Source organism: Manacus vitellinus, unplaced genomic scaffold (genome assembly GCF_001715985.3).
Source record: "Manacus vitellinus isolate BGI_N305 unplaced genomic scaffold, ASM171598v3 scaffold_36_pilon, whole genome shotgun sequence".
NCBI lineage: Eukaryota > Metazoa > Chordata > Aves > Passeriformes > Pipridae > Manacus > Manacus vitellinus.
The window spans coordinates 5,862,823-5,875,114 of NW_021940508.1; the positions used below are offsets into that span (position 1 = coordinate 5,862,823).

At 42.5% G+C, this 12,292-nt stretch overlaps 1 protein-coding gene across 1 annotated transcript in view; it reads left to right on the top strand.

Moving 5' to 3' along the window:
* Nucleotides 1-12,292, top strand: part of CCBE1 (collagen and calcium binding EGF domains 1) — a 68,572-nt gene that overhangs the window by 44,920 nt on the left and 11,360 nt on the right. Inside the window, exons 3-5 of the mRNA XM_029961524.1 lie at nucleotides 4,243-4,377; nucleotides 5,049-5,186; nucleotides 10,290-10,396. Of these exons, the coding sequence (XP_029817384.1) occupies nucleotides 4,243-4,377; nucleotides 5,049-5,186; nucleotides 10,290-10,396 (380 nt within the window). The remainder of the gene's footprint in view (nucleotides 1-4,242; nucleotides 4,378-5,048; nucleotides 5,187-10,289; nucleotides 10,397-12,292) is intronic.

Consider the following 12,292-nt stretch of genomic DNA (forward strand, 5'->3'; position numbering starts at 1 on the left):
GTGTGTGAAATCAATGCTTACACCAAGTTCCTTGTCCTATGGTTTTGCAGTGAGTTTTGTCTCACTGTGTGTGGCAAGAAGTGACAGCTCCAGTGGGAAACTGACACTTGGAGAAGGTGGTTGTGTGTCTTGGAGGCAGAAGTCCGAAATCCTTTCAGAGTGGAGAAAAGCCAGGACTCTACAGTCTGGCCTCCCATTTTCCTATGGACTTAACAATTTTATAGACTGGTTTTTCACTAAATATAATGGATACAGCAGGAGAAGTAATAGGAGTAAAAATAAAATGAGAGCCATGGCAATATATTATTTTGGCTTCTGATTTTCATCTCTTGAGATTTTAGGTGATTATGAAAGCAGCTTTTATTATGTACCCACTGACTTCACTTAATCCTGTTATTAACTGCATCTCAGTAACCTGAGAGTTTCTGCCACTAATTCAATTTCTCTGCTGGCTGTGGCTTCTCTCCCTTTGTTTCTTCATTGCCCCTTTTTCAGCTCCATCTGTATTTTGCCTTGAACTTTGGAGGCCACAGCCGTTGCTGTAACATCTGAGACGATCTCAGGCCATTGGAATAGAGATGAGAAATATGATTCACTGAAGTATTCGTTTCACTTACTCTGTTACAAGACATCACTTGGCTCTTCACACATTGTTTTGGCATAATCTTGACAGAGTAGCTGTATGAAATTCATATCTCGACACAGGCACATAAATGCATTACAGATGTGAGTTTATTAGAGCGCATCTTCACCTTTTAATCCAGTACTGGCACATCTTAACTGTGAGAAGTATTTCCATCCCTGTCTTCTCCATGATTTAGCTGTGGCTGCAGGGAGGAGGGTCAGCAGAGGGAGAGACCCTCCCTTGTCCACCCGTTTACAGCTGCTGTGGAAAAGCACCAATCTCCTTCTAGGACAGCTGTTATTTAAATAGACTGATTCCCAAAGGGTTGTGTCTTTGTCCATGTGCATTATTGGTTTCTGTCCTATTATTTCTCATCTGCCCTTGAACAGAAATCAGCGTAGTCCAGTATAAGTTCACGCCTCCATGTTCTGCATTTCATTTGTTTTATACTCACCTTCTTGTTCTGGCTTTCGGGTGCAGGAGCAGGAAGCAATGATCCTCAGGAAAAACATCCAGTGGAGTTTCCTCGGTGTGTCTGATTCTCTTTTTAACATCTCTTCCTCCTCCATACGATCAGAAAAGGTCAAAACCCACTTTTTGTCCTGTATGATCTCCTTCTTCTTTGCTTTGGAGACTCATAGCTCCAACCAAATGCTGTCTCAGGTGCTGTCTCATGGTGTGATAGAGCGAAGAAGGGACAAATGTGGTATGAAACAGCTTATTTTGGAGAGCATCCTCCCTACCACTGCTTTACCTGAGTTTCTTGGCTGTGGGGGAGCACAGAGCAAAATACTATAGGTGAGCTGCAATCAGATCTGCTCTTTCGTCACTAACAGTGTTTCGAAAATTTCCTTAGTACAAGTTTCCTGTTCCCAGAAATGACTGCATTGTCCTTTCTGAGGTCACCGAAATACATGTAGGGACATTTATTATCCTGCTTTCAGTTTTGCATTGTTCCTTCCTGGAACGGCCTGACCTTCACTGTGTGGTTTTGATTTCTTCTCAAACCACGTTTCTTAGGCTGGGCTGGCAGACAAGGGGTTTGAACATGGGGGGGGCATGTGCATCCTCAGTTCTGCAGAACACACAGAGGTGGTGCAGCAGCTTTTGCCTGATTTCATCCCAGTTGCGAGGACTCTTTCTAGACAAGTCAGGCTTCCTGGTACAGAAGCCCTGGGGACGCACAGCTCTGTGACATGGGACCTGCCCACAGTCATTGTGTGATATAGATTGACTGTGTGTGACCACCAGCAGAGGTATTTGTACCCCCTGGACCCTTCCCCAGCTTTGTATGAAGGTAAATGAGGCAACAGTCATGATGAAGTTGTGCTGGGGTGGACATGAAAACCGTATTTAAAGACTGGTTACATGAAATATGGTGAAAGAGAAACTGATAAAAAGAACTGGGGTTGTTTAGTCTAGAGAGAAGGAGGCTGAGGGGAGACGTGATAACAGTTTTTAGGTATGTGAAAACTTGCTGCAAGGGGGAAAATAAACTGTTCTTTGTGGCCAAGGAGAAGAAGACAAAAATAATGGGCCTAAGTGGCTAAAAGGGGAGTTTGGATTAGATATGAGTAAAAAGCTTTCTGCCTGCAAAGGTATTTCATCTTAGGAGTAGACTACATGGTGGACCATATCTACCCCTGAGGGAAAAAAGAAACTAGGAAAAGTTTACACGTAGCTAATCCTGCTTGTGGTGGGAGATGGTCTCTTCCAGCACTGTTTTTTATTATTTTGTTAGGGCACATCTATTCACGGAAGCACAGAGAGGCCAGAGCTCATTTTACCTCTGCTCTGAAAAGCTGAACATGGCACAGGCCAAATCCAGCATCTGCATAGGTACACTGGCTAAGGAGCAGGAGTGTTCACCTCTGTGCTGGGCACACTAACCTGTTCTCAATCTGACTTCATTTCAGTGGAAAATGGAAATCACAGCTGTGCCCAGGAAAAACACCAGCAGTGCTTTATATTTGGGACTGTTTAGTAGTGCCAAATGTAACAGGAATTTACAGCCCCAACATCACCTAAAAAGTCCAAATTAGACCCCCCAGACTGGCCAGTTTGAAGGCAAGGGCTATGTTTTCTTTCCATGGCCCTGCACTGTTTGACCTTGGTTACTGCTGGGGATCCTGGCACTGCCAGTCACCACCACAGCACTTCAAGAGCTCAAGAATTCAGACTTCAAGAGCTAAAGTCAACACAGTTGTGAAGTAATAAGGAAAGAAAGGATGCCTGCTATTCAAAAGGTGACAAGCAGAAGGGAGGAAATGCTTGGCACCATTACAATACTCTGTTTTTGTCTGTGGGGCTCTGGCGTGAAACACAGCAGCTTTTTAAACCTCATCTGGTGCTTTTCTGTACCTTGGCACACTATCACTTTTAACCCCATTGCTACACATATGTGCTATGTATGTCATACAAAAAATATGGTTTCGTTTGCTTTACCACCTATTAGCTCAATTTAATTGTTTGGACCAATCATTGTACCCAGAGATGTCTGCTAGTCATTAGGGTGAGTCAATAATGAGTTTGCGTTTTAATTGTGTACATGGAAACACTGCATTGCTGAGAACTCGACTAAACCACTTAGGTTTGGTTTAGATATGTTTGGTCTGGAGCACAAGGAGGGTATTTCTGCTGCACGCAGTCACTGGAGGATCACAGCCACATGGATCTTCTGTGCAGAACGATGTTCTCTGAAACGACCACAGAAACTGCCACTTGCTTTGGTGTAAAACCTGACCTTCAGCAGCAGGGTGTGCCTGACCTGGTTTTGAGACCAGATGCTGCTTCAGCTCCGGGCTTCTCCTGGCAGATGTTCCCCATGGCACTGCAAAGCCCTTGCACAGCCAGGGACTGCCCTTCTACCCCCAAACCTGTCACCAGCACAATACCAGGGGCCAAACGCAGCCCCTGGCAGGGCAGGGATATGGGTCAGACTCTGTTGTGCTCTGCTGTCCATTCCTCAGACTTCAGCTCTGCTGCTACATAGCAGTGAAATCAGAAACAGATTTGCCTTCCTTCGGGTTTCAAACAGGGACTTCAGTCTTTTGGGATTTCACTGACAAAGCCAGGCAGTGATTTTACCATACCCTAATCTGTACATTGCTGTTATTAAGAGTGATGATGGTTTTGTAACAATGCATTCTTTGCTAGAAGGGTTATATCTGGCTTTGAACAATTACTGTGTGATTTAATTAACTTTTCCTTATAATATACATTCTGCCTGGATTTGGCAATTAGCCTTGTGGTTTTTTACAGTATTCTGCATAGGAAAATGTTGCTATCTGCACTTAAAAATCTGTGGAAAAAACCAACAAAAAACGTTTTAGGTAATTTAATATTTCTGTGAAAAGAATTCTTAAATTCTGCCAACTGCGAAAGTGACCTTTGCTTAAAATCCAGCTTTAAGAAATAGTCTAACTGCGGTAAAGATGTGAGAAGCAATTACAGTTTTAATATAATTCTTTGCTTATGTCTCATGGATGTTTTATATCTATATTTTCAGTCCTCATAAACAGTGCGACTCAACTTTATATTAATCAGCAGAGAGGTGTCAAAGCGTCACTCAGCTACTGCCACTGGAACTTTTCCTGATCGTGTTTTTCTCTCTCTAGACTATGACGTCTGTGCTGAAGCTCCCTGTGAACAGCAATGCACAGATAACTTTGGGCGAGTGTTATGCACTTGCTATCCTGGGTACCGCTATGATCGCGAGAGGCACAGGAACAGAGAGAAGCCTTATTGCCTGGGTGGGTAGAAGTGCGTGTTGAGCTCATCCCTGGTTAATGATGTGTCCTGCTCCCCTGGGTCTTTCAGGAACCGGTTTAAATCTGAAACCTTTCTCACTCTCATAATAATGATTGTTACAGAAGAAATGTGGTTTTTATCCATGTTAAGGATTTCTTAGCAGAATTAAGAGATCTAGATTCCCCCGAAATTATTAGAAGGTATTACCTACAACGAAACACATATACTCAAACACTTTGAAGTGTTGGGCTGATGTAATGTTTCCTTTAATTCCTCTTGCAGGTTGTGAGCTATATTTGTGGAATATTGAAGCATTATAATCAGGCCCAATTATGAAAACTAATCCTTGGGGTTTGATCCAGATGGCCAGTATCTAATTCAGGACTGATCATTTAGATGTGGTCCTTGTGTGGCTAGTTCTGCCCTACCCTTCCCTGCCCTGTGTGATTTGCCATTCCAGGGAGCCAAGGTTTGCAGGATTGAGCTTTGCTTGCGAGCTTTTCGATGCAAGGAAATGGTCCAGCAGTGTTCACTGATAAAATGCTAGGTGTGTTAATAGTGCAGCTATATTTAACTACAAAATCTCTTTATACCTCTAAAGGAAGCCTTTTATTGTATTTGAGGTCTGAAATCTCCAGCTGTAGGACATTTTCTAACTTCTGCTGCTCCCCAGATATCGATGAGTGTGCCACGAGCAATGGGACTCTGTGCTCTCAGATCTGTGTCAACACCTTGGGCAGCTACAGGTGCGAGTGTCACGAGGGCTACATCCGGGAGGAGGATGGCAAGACGTGCATCAAAGGAGATAAAGGTAGGGGCCACTGGAGGTTAAATGTCCTGGGCTTAAGGGACATCTAAAAGATTGATCTTTGATGAAGAACTGCTCCCTACACTACACTTGGAGCTGAGGGTCCAAAGCTGGGATGTAGCTGATGCTCCTGGAGAACCAGAGCTGCTCACTGGGCACCTGAGCAGCACCTGTGGAGCAGTCCTGCCACATGCTCTGCTCCAGTGCACAGTTGCATTGAGGGATGTGGAAAGAATCTTCCCCTGGAGAGGTAGAATGGCTGAACAGTGAAATTTGGCATTACATCTTCAGCTAGACCGTTTCTGCTGGATCCAGCTGTTAAAAGCCATATTTTCTTCCATATCAACCTGAATTATAACTATTTTGTGGCCCAGAGCTCAAGAGACACAGGGAAAAAAATTGCCCGATGATGACTCTGACAAACCTTCATTATTTAAATAATTTCAGTAACTTTAATTTGTATTTACATACCTATGTTTGAGGTTAGTAAATGGCCCTGGATTGGATTGTTAGTGCCCCTTGGCACTAAGAGGCTCAGAAAAGGTGGATCTGGAAGTTCAACACACATTTCAAGCATTGCTTAAATCAGTTTCTAAATTACATTGAGTAACACTGAATTCTGCTGACCTGCAATTAGTTGGTGTGTCTCGTGACTGCAGTCAGATTTTTTTCTTATTTTCATTTTATTTCTTAAGAAAATAAAATGCAATGGGAGAGAGGCAGAAGTGAGGGCTTTCCTTTCACTGTTGGTTTCAAAGTATACACATGTGCTGTGCATAAATGATTTTACAGGTTTTGACCTCATCCCAGTCATTAAATTACCACATTGAGAGTACGGAAGATTAAACACTGATATGAAAATTTAAAAAGAAAGGAGGAAGCAAACACCCTGTGCTCTGAAAAAAAGACCCAACATCTTTTGATGAATGGTGACTTACTATAGGTTCACCAGTTAATACCTGAACGTGGTATTATAGAGTGCTCCAAATCCCACTGGATGGCCAGAGCAATTTATAATTTTGATTTTCCTCTGAAAATGTGTAACCAGAGCCACTCCAGTAAATGTAATTGTTCCTGGTAATTTTCAAATGTTTCTTTTTTTCCTCATAAGTGTGTGTGCATGGGTCATAAAGGAAAGAGATATAACTTTTATAATCTCCTTACAAATATTTTTTTTACTTAATTTTTCCTCTGGGTAGTTCAAATTTCCTGATAGGGTAATGTCCAAAGCATTCAGGATAACCAACCATTCAAATATACAAGGCTGTGGAAATAATTCTAATATTTGAAAAACACCGATTTTACACTGAATGCACATGACACATAAAAATATCAGTTCCAGTAGTTAATCTGGAATGGAACACCCACCACCTCTTGAGACAGTTCCCAAATCATCTGTGTGAAGCAGAGAAGGATGCTTTCTGCTCAGTTACCCTGCAGTACTCAACGTTAATGTTACTAATTGTCAGACGTCTGTGAAAATGAGGGAGGAGCTGGCTATCGCTATTTCACAGGACTTGCGTCCATAACTCATTCCAAAGGAAAAGGTCTCATGAGGAACCAGCTGTAGCGATGCACCACCCCGTGGTAAATCCCAGCCCTGCACTGCATCTGGGCTTGAGCGACTTCCAAATGAACAGATGATTTGCTTTTCATAGTAGCCGGAACACTCCGATTTTATTTTAATATTGTGGGAGACAAAAGCACACGTACTCCTCTCCATCTCTAACAATGTTGCGTGTTTCCAGAGAGATCATACTCATGTTGTCATTGTTCCTCGCCTGAAGGCTGCAATTTGGACACTTTTTTGGCTCTGTAAGTGGCTTGACTGAGAGCTTGGTGTTGGTTTGGGGACAGAAGAATAGGGAGCATTTTTCCTGCATCTGCAGTCACGTTGCATTTGACGGAGACAATATAGTGCAGAAGTAGGCAAATTAAACCATCTCAGCAGGCTGAGCCCAGATAATACAACACAGATGATCAACTCCACAGCCTCCATGCACAGACCGCCCGCAGCAGAGCTCCCACAGAGCTCTCCCCTGCCAGCGTCTCCTTCTCTTCCAGCATCAGCAAGGCAGAGCCTCCAAGCACATGGAAAGAAAACACACAACTTCCCTGAGTGGATCTCTTAACTATAGGTGCCACTGGCCTCACCAGCATCTCGCCAAGAATAAAGGACCCCCGTCAGGACAGCAGCATCACGTGTGAACTAGACTTCGTGCTTTGGAAAGCCTTCATGAAAATGGGGAGGGTTTAAGCCTCCTCCAAAATAACTTTAGTTTCCTGGTATAGGTCTGTGCAATGGAAACAGGCTCTCTAAGTGCCTTGCTCAGTGCTGGTCAAACTGGCCATGGTAGGTGATCTCTGTTTCTGCACCATGCGTGAGTGGCTCCATCTTCCTGCCCCCTCTGGCCTGTCCTGGGTGGCTTCTGGCTTTATCCATGCTTTATTCTGGCTCTACTCGTAGTCTGGTCCTGATACAGGATTGGATGCGGGTAGAGTGAATGTCTGATGGATGACTCCTTCCCTGGGCAAATCATCACCTCTGTCTGGTATGAGTTAGGGGGATTCCACCTCTCTCCTGGGATGTAGCTCACGCTTGCTTATATGAGGATGTTGGACTTCTTCCTCCGACAAGTCAATCCAACCAGATTTGCAGAAATCTCACTGGTATGATATTTCCCAAACATTTGCTGATCCCCCCAGCATTCATCTCCATGGATTGTTACAGCCCTCTTTTATCTGAACTTGTCAGCCCCGTGTGCCGCATCCTTCTGGAAGATAAACTGGCTTTCATAATGAAACACAAGGCCAAATTCACCGCTTCCTAATCTGCTCATAATTCCACTGATTCTAGTGGGATTACATTAGGTTTCAAATAGCAGAGACTCTGGCAGTTTCTCCCTATGACTCTATGTTGCTTTCAGCAACATTTCTTAACAGAATATGACAGAACTCATTTGGTGAGAAAGCTATTAAAAGAAATTTTGGTTGAGACTAGTACCAAACACAGACTTTATTGGCATTTGAAAAGAAAAAAAAAAAAAAAAAAAAAGCTTTTTTTCCTAACAGTTCTATTTATGTATATCTGTAAATCCTACACAGGTCCAAAAATGGACATGTCAAGACACAGGGGTTTTTTTAAGAAAAGATGAAAAATTGGGGAGGGAGAAAGAACCCCACAAAACTGCCTTGTGGTCAAGAGAAAATTTATTTTATAGAAATGTCAATAGGCGTCTGGATTAAAGCACATCAATTCCTCGTTAAGGAAAAAAAGCCCTGCATGGTGCAGATTATTTAATCTACCAGAAAAAGGTTTATGGGCAAAGAGGCTTTGGAGGGAGTTAAAGGCAAAACGATTAGCATTATGAATACAGCAGAGAGGAAGGAAAGCAGCAAATGTTGTGTATTCAGGTATCTTCATACAAATGCTGGGGTTCTTCTGAGAGGTCTTTTTGCCAAATAGCCTTGGATTCAGTGTAGCTTGATTTGATGAAATTCTATTCTACGCTATGTAGACTTCGCTGGAAAACACCAAGTAGTACCTTCTGGCCTTAAATCTTTGAGCCACCTGAACACTGCACAGAAAGCTGTTCAGGTACCAAGCCTGTGTTATCAGAAAGGGCTGTGAAGCTCAAACAGCAGGGTGTGCTTGCTGCCATAAATATGATAAATAATATATGTAATATTGTAGTGCTGTCAGAGTGCAGCTGTGGGAACAGGTAGTTGATGAGTGGGGAAAACCTTCAAGCCTTTGCCTCCCAATCTTCTGATCAGTTCAGTACTCATATCAGTCTTAAGGCTTCTGGTTGTTCCAGCATCTTGCCCTTACAGCTCTCTTCTACCTGATTACGAGATGAAACAAATCTTTCTCTTCTAAAAGCAAGTTTACCTGATGTGTAATTACACCCAATGGACAAAACACACTGAAAAACATTCCCTAGAATTGTGTGTAGGTGGTCTATAGATAACCATCAGATTCTTTCTTATTGGACCTTGCAAACACTTAAAGTCAAGTATTACATAATATCTTTAGTATTAGAAACTTCTGGGTGTATTTAAAAAGATGCAGATGTTTTCAGAATCAATGCACATTTCTGAAAAGATGAAGGCCATGTAAGTGTGTGCCCAAGTGGGAATTACAACACAATAGCTAAGCACACTGCAGTTGATCCTTTTGGAAGATTTTGAAGATTTCCTGGCTTTAACCAGCAGCACCTGCAGAGTTGTTCCATTGCCAGACGTGCCCTGAAAGGTCAGACTTCAAACATGCCTGATAACCTGCCCAGGTAACATCGTACAGGGCCACACATTTTATGCAGAGCCACTTGATGCTTCTCAGCAGCTGTATGTGGAAGGGAAAAAGTTCACCTGGAGTTTGCCAGTATGTGTCACCCTGTGGTTTGGAAACCAGATTTCTTTTTAAGCAGACATCTGTTACAACAATGCTTGTTTGTTTGCGATGCAGAAGTGCTCGACTGTGTTTGGGACTGGGAAAAGGACAAAAATAACATTTGCAATATCTCTTACAGTTTGAATCATTTAATGGATTCCTGAAAAGATCCCATTCGTGCATAGTATCAACAGATGTGACCCTTTCTCTTGTGTGGATTTAAATCCCTGTCATTAATCTCAATCCCCATCTCTGCTCAGGCTGATTCCATGCATGGAAAATAACCCACAGTGATAGAGAGCAGTTTGTGAAAAGTGGACAAAATTACCATATTGTGAGGGATTTTACTGTAATTTATAGCATATGAAAATTTGCCCTTCAGGGGACTGTAAATTGGTTCAGATCTATGGGTTTAGTCTACCCTAAACACAAAGATAAAAGAAGGGGTGTAAACTTTTCCAGGTATTAAAAAAATGAATTCTTTGGGGGCTGTTAACTGAAAACAGCTGCTTTAAAAATGAGCTTAGAGCTGTCCCTGCGAAGTTTCTCAGCCTTTCATAGGAATTCACAGTCAAAGATTTAATAATGGTAAGATTCTCTTCTCTTTTCACAGTCTGGGGAAATGTAACAGCCTTCAAGTTTCTTTTGCAGTCACTTTATGAACTTCTTTCCTTTGGATCTTTATATTTATATTGAAAGCTGCTTTCTTTCAGCTGTGCTTCCAGAGAAATCTGAAAATGTGGCGAAACCGGGGACATGCTGTGCCTCTTGTAAGGAATTTCATCAAATAAAGCAGACGGTTTTACAGCTAAAGCAAAAGGTATGAACACTGATCAGCCATGTCTTTACCAGATCTGCATGTTTTACAACAACTGAGATTAAATTTAAGTGTTTGGAGCTGTCACTGACATGTCGTTCTTGTACCCATAAAGAGGATGGCAATATATTTTAAAATCATGTAAGAATGGCATCTCTTCCTTGTGTTTCTGTATGGATTTTAAGCAGATTGCAACCCAAGTTCATGTACGTCTGTTACCAACCTCGTGGTAATAGACTCTGGCAAACACCCATCCCGGGCTGAGCCCAGCTTTCTTGGCAATCTGTGCTGGCCTAAGCTTTTCATTCACTCTGGATGCACGGGATTTTGGACTTGATCCACCTTCAGAGTCAGCAAGTGCAAGACATTCTGTGGATGTAGGAACATGATTTTGCATTAATGGGGTGCTGATAACAGGATTCTTGCTTTCTTAGGTGTGGGGCTAAACAGGAACATCACTAGCTTGAAACATCACTCTTCTTTTAAAAAAGAAAAACCCTCAATCCCAAACCTTTTTTGCTTTCACTTGTCGTCTTACAAGTAGAGAACAATGCATTTAGAAACTTCCCCTGGCCTTTAATTGCTCCTATATGTAGCCTCCTTTTGCGTTTGAGTTAGGATTGAAATAACCCAAGGACCCAGCCTCAGATCTGGAGAGCCTAGTGCAGGGATGCACGTGTAATGCCTTTTCTAGTGACATCTCCTTTGAACGTTCATGTTCTTTCAAAATGAAATGTTCTGCAGGAATATTCTCAGCAATTCATGCTGACAGGCTGTAATTATTTCACCCAGGGTACTAATTTAATTTCACTGTGTCAAAACACAATTTGGTGTGCTTGTTGCATTTAATGTTATTCCTCCAATTATAGGAAGAAAGAAATCTGCTTCACTAAAAATGAAATTCACTGAGGTTAGAGATAATCTTTATCTCAAAAATCTCAAAATGTCATGTTTTCCTTCTGGATCAGCATGAAGACAAATGTGGAAGTGACAGAATTCCATGTGTGATAGAAATTCTGTTTTTCAAACAAATGGTAGCACAGAAGTTAAAAAAGGATCTGTGCTTTTGCATGGCTGTTTCTCCAGCCACTCTCTATGATGCTGAACAGACTCGCACTGACCTCCAGGGAGGGATCTGGAGCCACACTGTTGGTCATGTTGTTTGCTGCAAGAACTGACTGATGGCATCGATGGAAAGTTTTCTGTGTCTAACTTCCACTCTTAGATGCCTGAGTTAAAAATGTTAGATGCCTGTGTTCAGGCCATCAATACCTGTCACTATGGGCACTGGTACAGTAGTTGTGGCCAAACTAAGCAGCTCACTCTTACTTCATAACTGTCCTGTCACAGTACACAGCTTAATTTTTCCCCCAGTATCTTCCTGCTGAGACTTGACCTGTTTGGCATCCTCAGAGGGAGCCCACTGGGTTGTGCCACATACAGACAGAGCTGGAAGAGAAGGTCCCTGGTAGCCTCAGCAATTTTACTGCCCAGAGAGGAGAGCTTTTGTCCATGCTGAGAGATCTGGCCCACTACTAATTCTCTACCCAGGGAGACATCAACTCTTGTGTTTCACCCACTGCTCACCATGGTCAAGTTCTTCTGGGGAAGACGTCTCTCAATATCTGTGGTTGAAGCTGTTCTGTTTTGTGTAGAAAAATTCATTTCTGTCTGTCAGGAAGACAGTTTATGGAATGAGTCTTCAGTCTTGTGGTTAAGGCTTTCAGATTTTATGAACTTTATTCAAAATTGTGGTTAGTGGAAAAGCCTGTGTAATGCTCTGTCCCGATATGCTAGAGGTCTGTGGGATATCCTACATTGATCCCAGACCCTGATGGAAGGAAGAAGAGTGAAAAGCTGAAAAACTGGGGGAAAGATATCTGACACGCTGACAGACTG